The sequence below is a fragment of the Leptodactylus fuscus genome (genome assembly GCF_031893055.1).
Source record: "Leptodactylus fuscus isolate aLepFus1 chromosome 7 unlocalized genomic scaffold, aLepFus1.hap2 SUPER_7_unloc_1, whole genome shotgun sequence".
In the NCBI taxonomy this organism is placed as follows: domain Eukaryota; kingdom Metazoa; phylum Chordata; class Amphibia; order Anura; family Leptodactylidae; genus Leptodactylus; species Leptodactylus fuscus.
Window position 1 is genome coordinate 452,709 of NW_027439807.1, and position 17,299 is coordinate 470,007.

Here is a 17,299-nt window from a genome sequence, read left to right on the forward strand (position 1 = left end):
GCGCCAACCACAAGATGGAGCTGATAGGCTAATGGGGCAGTTGTAGAGCCCCGCCCCTATGACTCTGTGCATTATATATAGGCAGGTATTAGGGTGGGGGGTTATGGTGGTGCAGGACGTGTCTGGTAAGGCTGAGGATCACTGGCAGCAGGTAACATGTGACAGCGCCCCCTGCTGTACTGTGGGGTGTAGGACTGGGCGCCTCGTGGCTCTTTCCTCCTGTATTTGGGGTCCGCCATGTTTTATGTTCTCTGCCTGCGGGATTGAAGGTTTTATGTTGTGGTGGTCTGGCCGTTGTCATGTATATAATGTTATGGGGGGGGGGGGGGGGGTCTTCTATATGTCATTATATTACGGTGGGATATTCTCATGGCCGGGCCACAGACGCCCTCACTAGTAATGTTCCTGCCGTGGTCGGGTCTGACCAGTCTGTGGTCACAGGAGCTGAGAGGCCGCCATGTTTATTGCCCCTCTGGTCTGGTCTGTGTATCTTGTTTAACCTGTTAGATGCCACAGCCAATATCCCTTAAGATACTTATATCCTTATCGTCCACGCCGTCAGCCATCTTGGTCACCTAGAATCTCCTGTCACAGGGGTCTGTATTGATGGCCGCACCCCTGGGGGATTTGGGGGGGAAAAAATTGTTAAAAACTAATAGTGTAAACAAAAAACAGTATAAAACACTGATATTTGGTATCGTTGAGGGGCCCCATCTAATACACTAGGGCTTGGATGTCCACTTTATCTTTAGTTTTTTTAAGTTTTTATCTCTTGTTCCTCCCACTCCAAAAATAAGTAATAAAAAGTGACCAAAAATCTGCGCCCCCCCCCCCCCCCTACACAAAACACAGGAGCCCTCACAACAGGCAGAGAAATAATAATAATGTCTCAGACTCTGACTTATTGTGTGTGACCCTAATGGTCTGGGACTCTCCTCTCTCGTTCCGTCCATGGTCAGCCACGTATACGGCCGTTGTGGAATAGTGTGTGTTTTTGGTTTTTTTTCTCCCTTCCTCCCCTAAAGAGTTAACCAGAGTGACCCCACCTGTCCTATAGATACTATAATGGCACCAATCACCACTACAGCTCGCCCTGCAAACAACAAGCCCCCGATCTGCTACATCTACAGATAAGGAACGGGCCTGAAAGGGTCAATGAGCTTGTGTGGCCCCAAGAAATGGTACAAGGCGGCCGGTGACTGGCTGTGGTGGTGACATCGCCCCTCCGTGTACACCAGGCCTTGCTTCTGTCATGGGCGCACACAACACAGATTTGTGTTTTTTGTTGCTGCAGTTTTTTTGAGGCGGGGTCAGGAGGGGACTGATCAGACAGGATACATACAAGTACTTGCTATATACCTCCTGTTACTTTTGTGGACGTTCTTGGCTTTTGGTTCCAAAAACTGCAGCAAAATCTGCAACAAAAAAGCTGCATTTCAGCAAGGTGGGGCCTTGGGCTAAAGCCTCAGCCTGCGCTCCCATCCCCTTCCTACAGTGATCATACTATAGACTCCCTGCTGGTATATAGTGTATATACTGCCCTATGTATAGCTACCTACACACCATATATGTATGTGATACACTATATAGAACTACATTACATATATCACATACGCTATATATACATCATATATACTCTGCATACCTACACTACATATATAACATACACTATACACCTACACTACATATATACATACTCCATATAACCCTACACACCATATATGTATGTGATACACTATATAGAACTACATTACATATATCATACACCATATATACTCTGCATACCTACAATACATATATAACATACACTATACACCTACACTACATATATTATATACATACTCCATATAACTCTACACACCGTGTATATACACATTATATAGGGACACATTCCCCGATACTTTCTCTGGGATCTTTCATGTAATTTCTCAGCTGACTTAGCCAAAGACGTAACGTTCTGGCCACAGGGAGATTTGCTCATGTTGACCAGCTGCGGTATCATGGGGCCGCACCTCAGGAGCCGGAGAGGGGAACCAAAGGAACCTATGGATGTCCAGGGTCCCTGCACGAGGGATCAGTCCATGTAATCAGATCTTCAGGGCGTAACTGTATGAAAACCTCACGTGGCCACAAATCGCATTCAGCCACAGTGTTTACCTATCTGCGCATCCAAACACTCATCAGGATGACTCCAGGCGAGGGGACAGCGGGGTCACACGTGTCATCTGATCCTGCAGAAGATCGTCTGACTGTGGGATAGAACATCAATGTACAAAAACTGGTCCCTGGAATCCTTCATGTCCTGGTTGTTCTCCAGCAACAAAGGGGTTAAGTTTCACTTGACCTCTATTGGATAGAAGATAAATTACTAAGCTGGCCCTCTATATGAGCCTGGGGTGGACAGTACAGATAAAGTGTATATATACTGGTTCCCTGGTCCCTCTATAGAAAGTGATCGGGGTCTCGGGTTTAGATCTGTGTATAAGATAAATCCAACCATCACAGAATCCTGGGAAACGTCTTCGAAGGGAGAACAACTTACCACAAAGTCCATCAGAAGAAGACATCTGCTCCATAGGCCCTTAGATTACACGATGGATCCCATTACTATGAGAGCTACATCCATACTTCTCTCCTGATGAACTTCTGACTTCTGTCCTGGTAGCCGTTGCTCTGAGTATTGGGCCAAGGCTGGTCAATGATGATCTTCAGGAAGGAGACCCAAGAGAATCCATTTTAGAGTATATCTCCATCTGAGGAGTTTCTCATTGCCATAGGGGCACACGAGAAGGTTCCCATAGGAGGAGTCGGCACCCAAAAATGCAATTTTGTTCTAGAATTCACTTACCTGAATAACTTTAATGGAAGCCATAAGATCCGCCATCTTGTCTGCAGGAGACTTCATGGACCCTAGACCTAAGAGATCCCAATCTTGAGATCCCACAGAAGGTTCTGACATCCAGCTCTTCTGTAAAATGGTTAAATCTTCCAGTTTACGTGTTTCCTCTGGAGGCAAAGACTTGCTCTGTCTGGACGATCTTGGTTTTTTTTGGTGAATAAGCAGAGTTCCTGTCTGAACTCCTCCATCAGGAATGGGTGCTCAACCACAAGACAGTTCAGGTTCTCCTGAACCATCCAAGATCCTCCATATCCGTTCTGGGGGTCCTCACGTCTTCTGTAGACCATGCTTCATAGGCCACATCGAGAAGTTACAGAAAATTTTTTTGTCAGTGGTCCTTGTCTCCAAAACTCTGGGCAGAACCTTTCTTCTCATCGCAAATCTGGTTTATTGGATCCCTTCATCATTAGATTGGGAGTACCTCATGTCAGATGCATCAAATTTGGGCTGAGGATGAACATGCCCAAGACCAAAGGGTCCATACAAGATGGAATTCACTGGAGTGGTGTTTCCCGTCCAACCTGAAGAATGTAAGAGCAGTGGGATCGGTCCCGATAGACTTTCAGTCTCGTCTACTGAACAGTTCTTGTACAATCCGACATCCCTGCTGAGGTCTCTTACATAGAGGACATTACAAGACGTTCCGGGCTTGCCTGAGACTGTGCTTCTGATGGAATAGGCCGAACATCACTGACATTTTACCCGTTCACCTTTAGGGATCCCTGAATGGAAGCTCAACCCTCAGAATGGGATCTCAGAAGTCTCTCTGATAATTCAGAGGTTGGGTTCTCCATGAATGGATCTCATGGCAACCAGTCAACTCCCAACTTTCTTTGGATTGGAGAGGAAACTTCAATATGTCTTCCCTTTGATCACCTTAAACCATCAAAGTGATTCCCTTTTGGCCAAGATGAGGATGGTTACCACTTCTCCTATTCCCTTCAGTGGGAGAATTCCAGAAACTGCAAAACGGGAGAAGACTTCTGATTCAGAATCGTAATTTTTTTTTTTTTTTCCCTCAGCATGTCCACCTTATGGCTTGGACACTCAATGGGGAACTTAAAGGGATCCAATCACTCACACAATTTTTTTTTTTTTTTTTAATTTATTTTTCTAGGTACCACGCTGGAATAGCCTTAAGAAAGGCTATTGTTCTTCTACCTTTTGTCGTCTTCTCCACGCTGCCATTCGCCTGCAATCCCTGGTTTCTCTCGGTATGCAAATTGGATCTCTTGCAGCATTGGGGGCGGGCCCCAGCACTCAAACAGCACTGGGGGTGTCCAGGGAACTCTCTCCATCTTTAGCAGCGTCCTCTTCAGCCTCTTCCAGCAGTGGCTTGTAACTTCTAGGCCTTGGGCAGAGCAGAATGCGCATTCCCACAGGCCACAAGAAAATGGCCACTTAAAATACTGTGCAAGTGGCCATTTTCTTGTGCAGTCTGCTCTGCCCGAGGCCTAGAAGTCAGAAACCTGTGCCGGGTGAAGAGGATGCTGCTGACTAAAATGGAGGTGGTGCTGGAGAGTTCTCTTGCAGCATTGGGGAAACCCCCAAGTGCTGTTTGAGCACTTTGGACCCGCCCCTAGTGCTGTGAGAGCTAATTTGCATACCGAGAGAGTTGGGAATTGTAGGTGAACGGCGACGCAGAGAACATGACATAAGGTAGGAGAAGAATAGCCTTAAGGCTATTCCAATGTGTTGCCTACAAAAAACTGTGAGTGTGAAGGGATCCCTTGAAAAAAATAAATAAAAAATTGCGCCGCTCTCTATTCCCGGGAGCCCCAATACTGTTAAGGTGCACAACAATATCTGGTAAATAGTCTCTGAATACTGCATTAAACCATTGAAGTTCCTGTGCTGCCCCCTGGAGGGCCTTAATCATGAAACTCTCTTCAGGTACAGCTGACTACCACTAGTCTGACACACTCTCCAGCCCCATCATGGGGGGGGGGGGGGGGGTCTCTCTGGTTTGTAAACCCCTTTCTGAATCGCCCTTTGACTCTATCTGGGGATCTGAGATCTCCTGACAGACCTTGTTACTTGTGGCCATTGTCTCTGCTAGAAGAAACTCCGCGCTACGTCTCCTCCTCCTCCGAACCCTACCATAGGGAGTTATTGGACTGACGAATTCTGTCGCACCATGCTGGGATTTCTCCAATTAACCATTGAGCATGAAATCTTCTTGGTGACCCTATGGCCAGATCCGAATTTGGAGGAGCCCCACTTAAGGACGCACCTCTACACCTTGAGCAGTCTGTAAAGCAGCAGTCAGGCCAAGTCCTAGACTCGTAGTCTACACAATGGGACACTTCTGTGCCCTCGTGGTCATGTCTGTATTATGTTATACCGAGGCCGCCCGGTAGAGTTCCTGCCATTGTCAGACGCCCAAACACTTAATAACACCGCCGGCTCCTACATTCTGATTGGTGTGAGCCAACGACTACACCACTGGGAGCAGCCAATGACTCGGGCCGTACTAGGACCACAGGTGAGATTAGGTAACCACTGTCTGTACTTCACTATACACTAAATGGCCGCCCGGCTCCCCCCTTATATAGGTGATGGCCCGGATATTGGCCAGAGATGTGGTCCTGTGTGTCCACTCTGGTCCCATCCCTCCGGTTCCCACAAGTCCTGTGACCTGCCCAGTCCCTACTCTTTAGTGTCCTCCTCGCTCTAACCGTTCCTTCTTGCGCTCGTGTCCCTCCCAGACTATAGGATGGTTGTGGTTGTGGCATCTCATTGCCTTACGGTAGATGGTCGTCCATCTTCATGGAGATCCAAAGTAAGATGTAAGCCGAGGGCACATGGGGGCAAAACCACCCGAAACTTCATGAAATCCTTTGAGGCGGCCATAGATCTCATCCACATTGTGATGTCCTGTGTCCAGATTGTTTCCACCCGCCGTATCCCGTCACTATAGGCTATAAATGATCCGGTTATAGAGTAACATGAACATACGTGTGACCGCAAAACCCATAAAGTACATTGTCACGGAGCAAAGGTATACGTCTTCCTCCGGATGGTCTTTTGAATCAACACGGACGCAAGAGGTCGGGAGACAACAGCAATTTATTGTAATCCACAAAGTTAGTAGCCGGCGGCGGTCACATCAACCGTAATAACAATAAGTCCACAGAAGTCACAATCCAATGATAGCTTTGGTTCCTTGGTCCTGTAACTAAATCCTGGCTCTCTGCAGAGCTGTGCACAGGCCGGCTAACACATACTAACTCCAGTTACAACTATATACTAAGACTGTTACACCTATATCTGTGGGTGGGAAGGGCTGAGTCACAGATCCTTCCCCCCTCACCTATACCAAGGAGAGCAGACTCCCTGTCTACTATGGACAATGCACCATCCAACATCTTCTTGGAGACACTGATCAGATTATCTCCACCCATTGTCCTCACTGGTCCTCACTAGTTAGAGGTATTTGCATACAATGTGCTAACACACTAGACCCCAATCAGCCAACTACACATTGATGTATACAACAGGTTAGAGAATACATTCCACATGAAATATATATTACACATGGCCTATAGTATAGACTCTAACCATCCCGTGACAACCCCTCTCAAAACATGTGCATGACACAATTGGCCTACACAGGTAAATTGGGGAATGCACATCAGTCTCTATAGCTCATATGTCCTCCTGCCGGGATAACCCATCTGCGTTCTGGTGTTGGTTCCCTCGGCGGTACTGAATGGTAAAGTTGAAGGGCTGGCATCTGGCAGAAAATCCGGTCGATCCATGTTGGCGTCTCTCTGAGCTTGGCTTCGGGTCACTGCTCCCACAAAGTGGCACTGTAGATTTCCAACATCGTTGCCTAACAGAACATCGGCCGGCAGCCCGCTCATCACACCAATTGTGCATCGTTTTGGTCCATAACCATAGTCGAGTTCCACGGTAGCTTTAGGAATACGTTTCCGAGTACCTCCTGCCAACTCGATAGAAAGGCCAGGGCCCTCCTCTAGGGCCTCAGGTCGAACCACTCGGGGGTCCGCTACCGTTAGGAAAGCTCCCGAGTCCCGGAATCCAACAACTGTTCGGCCATCCAGTAGGACCTCCTGCAAGTGCTTCCGCTGAAGGTTTGCGGGATGTGTGGCAGAGGGCTGAATCCCATAGACCCCTGGAGGTGGAACAGATGGGTCATTCATGGAGTCATCTGGAAATGGGGCCAAACTTTCTGTCCTAGGGGTGGTTCCCAGGTAGTGAATAGGCCGGGATGCCACGGTGGCCCATGCCCCCATGTTAACAGGGCAACTAGCTTGCAAATGTCCAGGCCGCCCGCACCCAAAACATCTGCGCTCTAGCATTCTTCCAGTAGGTCGTTGTCTAGGGACAGGGTTGTTCATAGCTGGAGGCCGATGGGCAGGGGTAGAGGGGGAATTGTAATCCTGAGGCCGGGCACGAAAGGTGGTTGGCTGGCTGAAGGGTGTCTGGCGAACTGTGGTAGTTTTCCGCTCCTCTGCAAACAACCTCTTCCACTGCGGCTTCATGGTCAGGCCCTCATCTGCAAGGGAAGCAGCTTGCTCAACTGTGGCTGGGTTCCGTTCCAGCACCCACTCACGGATCTCAGCGGGGCACTGGGAAAAGAACTGTTCCTTAAGTATGACTTGGAGGATCTTATCGACTGTGACAGCCTCCTCTCCTTCTAGCCAGCGCTTGCATGCTTGCTTCAACTTGTGGGCGAACATGTGGAAGGAGCTTCCCCCATTGTAAGACAAAGAGCGGAACTGAACTCGGTAGGTCTCTGGAGTGACTGCATAATACTTCTGCACCGCTCTTTTAATGGCCTCATAGTCCCGCTGATCACTAGGGTCCATGGCTCTGAGAGCTTCCGCAGCCCCATCTCGTAGGTGCCCCACCAGATACTGGACCCAATCCTTCTCTGGGACTTCCATCAGGTGGCACTGGTGTTCGAAGTCCTGAAAATATCCATCAACATCCCCAGCCGCTTCATCAAAGGTCTTGAAGTGTTTATGGGAGACATATGGTGGTTCTCTCACTGTTGGGCTGGGGGTCGACGTTTGATTATAATTCCGCGTAGTTATCTCAGCCATTCGCATTTCATGCGCCATTCTTTCCTTTTCATGCGCCATTCTCTGTTCCTCCTTCTCCGTTTCCTGAGCCCTCTGTAATGCTCTACTCCTTTGCTCTGCAGTTGCTCCTAGCCCCAGCACTGCCAATTCCTCCTCATACAAAACAACCCATCTGCTCTTTTGGGTCTGTACCTGCCACTCCTGTATCTCTCCAGTCTCCTGGGGGCAGCCCTCCTCATGGTCGCTTTGCAGGGTCATCTCCTCCAGTGCCTCGATCAGTTGCTCTTTCGTTCTTCCCTGATAACTCAGGTTTAGTTCCCGGGCCCTTACTTGTAGACTTGCCATAGTCCAGTTCCTGTATTCTGAGGTTGTGGCTCCATTAATCGCTGAGCTGCTGTAGTCCATCTCGCTGTCCGCTGTTGATCCCACCGCTGCCAACCAGTTGTCACGGAGCAAAGGTATACGTCTTCCTCCGGATGGTCTTTTGAATCAACACGGACGCAAGAGGTCGGGAGACAACAGCAATTTATTGTAATCCACAAAGTTAGTAGCCGGCGGCGGTCACATCAACCGTAACAACAAGTCCACGGAAGTCACAATTCAATGATAACTTTGGTTCCTTGGTCCTGTAACTAAATCCTGGCTCTCTGCAGAGCTGTGCACAGGCCGGCTAACACATACTAACTCCAGTTACAACTATATACTAAGACTGTTACACCTATATCTGTGGGTGGGAAGGGCTGAGTCACAGATCCTTCCCCCCCTCACCTATACCAAGGAGAGCAGACTCCCTGTCTACTATGGACAATGCACCATCCAACATCTTCTTGGAGACACTGATCAGATTATCTCCACCCATTGTCCTCACTGGTCCTCACTAGTTAGAGGTATTTGCATACAATGTGCTAACACACTAGACCCCAATCAGCCAACTACACATTGATGTATACAACAGGTTAGAGAATACATTCCACATGAAATATATATTACACATTGCCTATAGTATAGACTCTAACCATCCCGTGACATACATATAATGTGCTTATGGCTCGTCACACTGCGGTATATGACCGTATAATAGTCTGAGCTCAGGAGTATTACTAACCTCCGTATACTGCTCCACCACTAGGGGGCGCTCTGTACATATACATGCAGTATATATACTTACACCATGTACATAACATACACTGTATATATGGTGTCCACCACTAGTTGTAGGGTCTCCCGGCTTACACCCCGGTATATACAGACATGGGGTTGGGTCCGGTAGTGACCGCCATCAGGTGACTGGTGCCCCGTGTGCCAGTACAGGGCTCTGCCAACCTGTGTGTGTGTGTGTGTGTGTGTGTGTGTGTGTGAGAGGTCTGTGGATAACAAGTCCTCACCCCCCGCCCCTCCCTCCTCCCCCAGACTGTATAAAGAGGAGCGAAGAAGAGGAGTCCGAAAGTGCAGAGAAGAGACTGAAGAGACCGCAGCCAGGAGAGAGACCTGCACAGAGACAGACAGCAGCTGCACCATGGGTGAGAGTCCTCGCCGTCGCCTCTTAAACTTTCCTCCACTTTCGGCAGTTCTGGTTCCCTGTGCAGGTGGAGCAGACTGTATGACCGCACAGATCAGCGGACACGGGGAGGGATCTGTCATGTCTGTTACCTGTTTGTGTGCTGGGGAATGTAGAGTCCTGGTGATCGGCTATTACCGCCATCTTGTCCGCAGCCCACCTTCCTGGCACAGGTGACCGCCAGCCATAGTAATACCCTTAACAAGGTCAGGTGTGTGTGTGTGTGTGGGGGGGGGGGTCAGCAGGGTCTTTTGTGAGGTGTGGGGGTCACCTGTGGGGTCAGCAGGGTCCTGTGTGGGGGTCAGCGGCGGATGTTACTGCCGCACAATGGCTTCTAGTCTGTGCAGCTATTGCTCTCTGGTGTCAGTGATGGCCATGTCTGCTCTGGGGCCGGGCCCCGCAGATCACCATCAGGAATGGGAGGAAATGGTGGGAATGGAGATCAGCAGTTCAGAGGCCTCTTTCAGGGGGGGTCTCTTAATATATTATGTACTTGGAGACACCCAGCTTTCTCAGAAGCAGATAGAAGCCCTATTATAGAGGAGACTCCTGATGTGTGGGGGTAAATGATGTGGACGTCGCCATCTCATGCCCTAATAGAGTGGTGGTCCACACACTGTACCCCCTATATAGCTGGTATAGGACGTGAGCCATACCTTGTATAGGTGGTATATAGCAGTAGTCCACACCCTGTACCCCTATATAGCTGGTATATACAGTAGTCCTCACCCTGTACCCCCTATATAGCTGGTATATACAGTAGTACAGGGTGGTGGTCGTCTTGTACGTTGCGGCAGCCTCCTTGTCTGTAGGTTCCCAGGGCTGCTGTAATTCCCGGCCTCCCGTCTGCTGTATCTCACAGCTGTATCTCATCCAGGATGTATCTGCACATCGGCACGTAGTGCGCCCCCCCTCCCCCCTCCGGCAGTAATAAGTTATATGGGCAGTAAATCTATAACCTGTGCCACAGCCGTGTCCTCGCCATAAAGTGACCATAACCAGATACCATAACCCCCGGCCTTCAGGTAGGTCGTAAATGGTTAAATCCGCGTGTAAGACCCTGGTAGGAGGGGCTTATGGGACATCTCACACTAGTGACATCACTGCAGCCAACGATGACATCACAATCTGAATCAACCAACTGAGCGGAGTGGTAGGGGGGCCTCGAGTCTGGCAGTGGGGCCTTTTATAAAACCTTATGGCCACGTCCCACCATATTGTCAGGGATACGGCGCACATGAGATCACACAATCTGGCGGAGCCTTGTGTGTATTTACCAGGGAGGCTGCCAGGACGGGCCCACGTGGTGCAGTGCGGCCGCTCTGTGGTGTATGTGGGTATATACAACGTGTGATCAGCCGCCTGATAGACTCCAGATAAGAGCACAGAGAGGCCCCTGTGCTGCGGGGCGGGGTGCTGAGCTATAGTCACCCTCACCATCTGTATCCTCCTGCCAGGTCTGTACACAGGGTGCAGTCACCCCCGGAACAGGTCAGGGACCCGTCAGCACCCACCATAGTGTGGATATCTATCTGCAGCCCCCTCCCTCCCGCTGCATGTGTAGATGTCCACAGGAGAACCAGGAGGCTCAGGATGAGCAGAGCTGAGGCGTCCTCCAAGAGCAAGGGAATTGTGGGAGATCAGACGAAAGGATAAGACCTGTGATGTCAGTGACCATTCCTTACATGTTGTCTTCCTCACAGCTAAATGTGGATCCTGTGGCCCTGGATACAAGACTCCTCTGGACGCCATGAAAGGTAAGAAGCGTCAAGTATTATAAGATATAAGATTATAGCCGTCAGTGACGCCCCCTGCAGCGGCTGTGTAATATACGGTATATTAGAGGACAGTGACGCCCTCTGCAGCGGCTGTGTAATATACGGTATATTAGAGGACAGTGACGCCCTCTGCAGCCGCTGTGTATTATACGGTATATTAGAGGACAGTGACGCCCTCTGCAGCGGCTGTGTAATATACGGTATATTAGAGGACAGTGACGCCCTCTGCAGCCGCTGTGTATTATACGGTATATTAGAGGACAGTGACGCCCTCTGCAGCGGCTGTGTAATATACGGTATATTAGAGGACAGTGACGCCCTCTGCAGCCGCTGTGTAATATACGGTATATTAGAGGACCGTGACTCCCCCTGCAGCCGCTGTGTAATATACGGTATATTAGAGGACAGTGACGTCCTGCTGGTGACTGCTCTTTTGGGTTCTTCGGTCACTGACCTCCATTGGTCTATGTCCAGGTCCCCGCGAGGAGGTTATTTACGTTCCCTGCATCTGTCGGAACACCGGGACTGAGAAGCCGGATTACTTGGCCACTGTGGATGTGAACCCCAAATCTCCAGATTACTCAAAGGTAATGAACGTGTCTGCGGAGACTCCGAGGCTTTCCGTGGCTGTCACATGACCTGGAGATGACTGTCCATAGATGACTGAGCTCTGGGGTGGAGTCTCCTGGTGAGGCCGCTGGTCCTGTGATCTCTAGTGGTGACACTTTCTCCACGTTCCAGGTCATTCATCGTCTGCCGATGCCCAATATGAACGATGAGCTGCACCACTCGGGCTGGAACACCTGCAGCAGCTGCTTCGGGGACGCGTCTAAAGTGAGGGACAAGCTGATCCTGCCTTGTCTCATCTCCTCCCGGGTCTACGTGGTGGATGTGGGCAAGAACCCACGGGCTCCGTGTCTACACAAGGTGGGTGTCACCTGATGTTCCCCGGGATCTTCTGCTTCCAGTCTCCTGGTTGATGACCACTGTATCCTCTGCTCTATAGGTGGTGGAAGCAGAGGATGTGAAGCAGAAGTGTGGCCTGGCCAATCTGCACACGTCTCACTGCCTGGGCTGTGGGGAAATCATGATCAGTACCCTGGGAGACCCTGAAGGAAACGGCAAAGGTGAGGGCGCCCCCTTATGTTATCACGACCTGAGGGTCAGCATTCTTCTGGCATTGACTCCTGTAACGTTCCTTGTTCTGTATCTCAGGAGGCTTCGTCTTACTGGACGGGGCGACGTTTGATGTGAAAGGCAACTGGGAGGTGGAAGGACACGCGGCACCGTACGGCTACGACTTCTGGTACCAACCACGGCACAACGTCATGATCAGCACCGAGTGGGGAGCTCCAAAAGTTCTCCGCGATGGCTTCAAGATCGAAGATGTGGCCGCAGGTAGGATGGAGAGTGACGAATGATGGCATCTTGTAGAGAAGTTCCTCTTCATTGTTCAGGTCTGATCCTTACAATCTCTGAGTGTGGGCAAGGCCTCATGTAGCTTCTGCTTTCTAGGACACTATGGCCACCAGATACACGTGTGGGACTGGACCAAGCACACTCGTGTACAGACTCTGGACCTGGGAGAGGACGGGAAGATCCCTCTGGAAATCCGCTTCCTGCACAATCCAGACGCCGCAGAGGGATTTGTCGGCTGCGCCCTCAGCAGCACTGTCTTCAGATTCCATAAGGCAAAGGTGAGGAGGGGGGAGCGCAGGGTTTGGGATTACGGGGTCCATATTATGTCATTGCTCCCCCTCCACCATCTGTGGCCTGTGTTGTGGTCACCTTGTAGGCCGGACATCTGGTTGGTGACACCTAATGTCTTCTTCTTGCAGGATAACAAATGGGCTGCAGAGAAGGTGATCGAGGTGCCAGCCAAGCAGGTGGAGGGATGGGCATTGCCCGAGATGCCAGGTGAGTGGTGCCGTATGGAGGGCCTGCTACACCACAGCTTGCCCCAGAGCTTCTAGTCTGGACTAAGGCAGCAGTAATGACCATCGGTCAGGGTGACTATCCCGGTCCCCAACTCTGTAGAGGTTAAAGGGTCACTAACTCATTGACGTGGCAGTCTCTGCTGAATTGTCAGTTCAGAGAGGGATATGGAGGTGTATGAGGAGGAGCTTCAGGTCAGTCCTGAGACTTCATAGTCGGTCTCCAGCTCAGAGAGAACTACAGAAGATGTGGAGCGTTGTGACATCGTGTTCCTTGGCAGGTCTCCTGAACATAAATGCATGTGGCCTTGCTTCATCAGCAGCTCTCAGGGTTTATACTCCAGTCGCATCCAAAGCTGCCACTCCTTGCAGCAGCAGAACAGGTTTTTCACAAGAGTTCCTGCCATATATACTGTGTACAGGACACGTCTGCCCAGGGGGGGTTAATAGTCTTATAAACATTTATCGCACCGTAAACTTAGGCTGGCACAGAGGACGGCTCCTGCTGCCCCATAAACCCGCTCGCTCAGATCCGGGGTCAGGGCAAGATTATGTCATGGAAGATGAGACCAAAAATATCTAGGTGGGGGGGGCAAAGCGAGACAAAACTAGGACTGCCCGGGTACTGGTGCCCATGATACAGCCCGACTGCACAGAGTGCCCCCCCTGTGTATACACTGATAACACCCCGCTTGTATATACACAAGCCCCACCCCATCCTGCAGATACACTGGTCACCTGACCTCGTCATGACTGTATTGCTGGTTGGTGGGGGCGTTACGTAATGTTTGGGGCACATTAACCATTTATCTGCCGCTCCCCACAGGCCTGATCACCGATATCCTCCTCTCATTGGACGACCGTTATCTGTACTTCAGTAACTGGCTGCATGGTGACATCAGACAGTATGACATCACTAACACGCGCAAGCCCAAGCTGGTAGGACAGGTGAGTGCCGCCATGATGCATGATGGGACAGTGGGAGCATTTCATTCACATGATGGCGGGCGCCGCTTATCCTGAGGCCTCCTATAGCTCGGCTGCCATGTTCTCTGCCCTAACCTGATGCCTCTCCTCTGCAGATCTTCCTCGCCGGCAGCATCCTGAGCGACAGTCTGGTCACTGTGACGAAGGACGAGGAGCTGAAACAGCAGCCTGAACCAGTGATTGTGAAGGTGAGGGGTCCACAGGGACCCTCAGAAAACCTCACTGTTCTGTGTCTGATAGCGTAAGAGGGTCCCCAGGGGCCTCGTATGACCTCACTATTGTCTTATAGGGGAGAAGGTCCCGGGGGCCTTGTATGACCTCACTATTGTGTCTTATAGGGTAAGAGGGGCCCCAGGGGCCCTTGTATGTCCTCACTATTGTCTTGTAGGGTAAGAGGGTCCCCGGGGGGCCTCGTATGACCTCACTATTGTCTTATAGGGGAGAAGGTCCCGGGGGCCTTGTATGACCTCACTATTGTGTCTTATAGGGTAAGAGGGTCCCCAGGGGCCCTTGTATGTCCTCACTATTGTCTTGTAGGGTAAGAGGGGCCTCGTATGACCTCACTATTGTGTGTCACGGGGAGAAGGTCCTGGGGCCCTCATATATTCTCACTATTGTCTTATAGGGGAGAAGGTCCCGGGGCCTTGTATGACCTCACTATTGTCTTGTAGGGTAAGAGGGTCCCCGGGGGCCCTCATATGACCTCATGACTTTGTCTCATAGGGGAGAAGGTCCCAGGGGCCTTGTATGACTTCACTATTCTGTCTTATAGGGTAAGAGGGTCCCTGGGGGTCCTCAGATGATCCAGCTGAGCCTAGACGGGAAGAGGCTTTATGTGACCACATCTCTGTACAGCGCCTGGGACAAGCAATTCTACCCTGACATGATCCGGTAAGATGGCCGCGTGGGGCTGCTGGCGGTGGATCTGCTCCCGGTATGGGATACTCCAGCAGTTCCTCAGTATATCAGTGACTTTCATTCTGCCACATGTGAACATGGCCTAAGTGTTAATGTGGTAAAGTCTCCGCCCCCAGCGCTGTCTGATCTGTGCCCCTCCCCCTTGTCTCCACCACAGGGACGGCTCCGTCATGCTGCAGATCGATGTGGACACGGACAAGGGAGGTCTCAAGCTGAATCCCAACTTCATGGTGGATTTTGGGATTGAGCCGTACGGTCCGGTCCTCGCTCATGAGTGCCGATATCCAGGCGGAGACTGCAGCTCCGATATCTGGGTGTAGAGCGCCCGATCCTGCAGCGGTCCCTGATTGTACTACTACTCCCAGCATTGTCCAGCCATCCTCACTGCGGGGGCCGCCGATCTTTCTGTAACTGTCATGGAGAAGAATGAATGTCCTGAGATGATGATCCTCCTGGCCTGCAGAGGCGCTGTACTCAGTGGCTAAGGACACAAGGTGCCCACAGCTCTCTGGCTGCAGTGTCTTACATGTGAGGGGTCCTTGGGGGGGCTGCCATAGGTCTCATCTCTGGGTTTCAGCGGAGAAGATAATGTTATGGTCTCATCTGTCTTTTTTCTTGTCTCCAATAAATGTCTTGCACCTGCCGCCTCCTTGTCTTATCATCTCTGCCGGCCCGAATGTATACCGGACTCACAACACTCGGAGGGGAGGTATAGAGAATATACTGCTGGGTACCAAGGGTTACATCCTGGGGGCAGCACAGTGACATAGGTCATACACCGGGATCAGGGTCTTGACACCAGACAGACTCTCCATGGTGCTCCAGGGAAGAAAATCCTCAAAGTTTAGCAATGAGTCTGACACTGAGGCGGGGCCCAGGCAGATGGGTGAAGCCCTGTGACCTCAACGTCGCCCTGTAATGATCTGCCCCATGGGTGTAGCTATAGGCAGCACTCACTGAGGGGCCCAACAACCTCTCCAGAGCATCAGAGGAGGTCGGGGGTTATAGGCAGCACATGCACTGGGGCCCGGGAGCTTCAAGTTACCCTTCTGAGTTGCTCCTCCGAGCCACCAGGTCATATATGAAGTGTCTCGTCCAATCACAGAAAACCTCATGGAGGAAATCTCAAGCCCCCCTAATAGGTCTAGAAACATGCAAGACAGAATAGAGTCTAGAACCCTGCTGTGACGTCAGTCTCCTCCCCTGTTGGTACCTGAACCGCTCCAGACTTAAGGATACCCTCGTCCTCCCCAGTCGGAGTGGCTGCCTGCTCCGAGCCCTGCGCACTTGGCTGCCTCCTGTCTGCTCCGAGCCCTGCACACTTGGCTGTCTGCTCCGAGCCCTGCACACTTGGCTGTCTGCTGTGAGCCCTACATACCTGGCTGCCTGCTCCGAGCCCTGCACACTTGGCTGCCTCCTGCCTGCTCCGAGCCCTGCACACTTGGCTGCCTGCTCCGAAACCTGCACACTTGGCTGCCTCCTGCCTGCTCTGAGCCCTGCACACCTGGCTGCCTGCTCCGAGCCCTGCACACCTGGCTGCCTCCTGCCTGCTCTGAGCCCTGCACACCTGGCTGCCTCCTCCGAGCCCTGCACACCTGGCTGCCTCCTGCCTGCTCTGACATCTTTGAGAATTGTTTCTACATCCGGGAACTTTATTCTTTGAACTTGGACGAGATGACATTTTTAGATCAAGAAACCGGAACCTCAGAAGTGAGAAGTCTGTGCAGGAGACGTCCGGTTGTGAGATCTGCAGATCTTATTGTGGAGAGGGAGTGATGATACAGGCATGAGGAGGAGAGAAGCCACGGCTGTAATATACATATATATCAGTACAGACCAATAGTTTGGCCGCACCTTCTCATTCTGTGAGTTTTCTGTATCTCCATGACTATGACAATTGTAGATGACACTGAAGTCACACACAGACTTACCAGACAGTGTGACACCACTGACAATCTGTCTTCTGTTCTCGCTTCTTCCTTTTGCTTTGATTCCTGCTTTGCACACTCTTGGCATTCTCTTGATGAGCTCCATGAGGTAGTCACCGGGAATGGTTCTCACTTCACAGGTGTGCCATGCTGTCAGATGTAATAAGTGGGATTTCTTGCCTTATAAATGGGGTTGGGACCATCAGTTGTGTTGTGCAGAAGTCAGGTACAGGATACACAGCTGAT

The 17,299-nt window shown here is 50.9% G+C and overlaps 1 protein-coding gene across 1 annotated transcript; it reads left to right on the forward strand.

Annotated features, from left to right (window-relative positions):
• The first annotated feature begins 26 nt into the window (after nucleotides 1-26).
• On the forward strand, nucleotides 27-15,760 carry SELENBP1 (selenium binding protein 1). The gene is made up of 13 exons (XM_075261203.1): nucleotides 27-151; nucleotides 9,361-9,470; nucleotides 11,212-11,265; nucleotides 11,761-11,873; nucleotides 12,028-12,213; nucleotides 12,293-12,413; nucleotides 12,502-12,684; nucleotides 12,802-12,983; nucleotides 13,125-13,203; nucleotides 14,047-14,168; nucleotides 14,303-14,395; nucleotides 14,980-15,098; nucleotides 15,283-15,760. The coding sequence occupies exons 2-13, from the start codon at nucleotides 9,467-9,469 to the stop codon at nucleotides 15,443-15,445; spliced, it is 1,419 nt and encodes a 472-aa protein (XP_075117304.1). The 5' UTR covers nucleotides 27-151; nucleotides 9,361-9,466; the 3' UTR covers nucleotides 15,446-15,760.
• The last annotated feature ends 1,539 nt before the right edge of the window (nucleotides 15,761-17,299 follow it).

What these genes read in the sequence shown, in the direction of transcription:
- SELENBP1 (XM_075261203.1), top strand. An exon ending in CTGAACCAGTGATTGTGAAG is followed by an intron (nt 14,396 to 14,979) that starts GTGAGGGGTCCA and finishes TCTGTCTTATAG; the next exon opens with GGTAAGAGGGTCCCTGGGGG. An exon ending in TTCTACCCTGACATGATCCG is followed by an intron (nt 15,099 to 15,282) that starts GTAAGATGGCCG and finishes TCTCCACCACAG; the next exon opens with GGACGGCTCCGTCATGCTGC.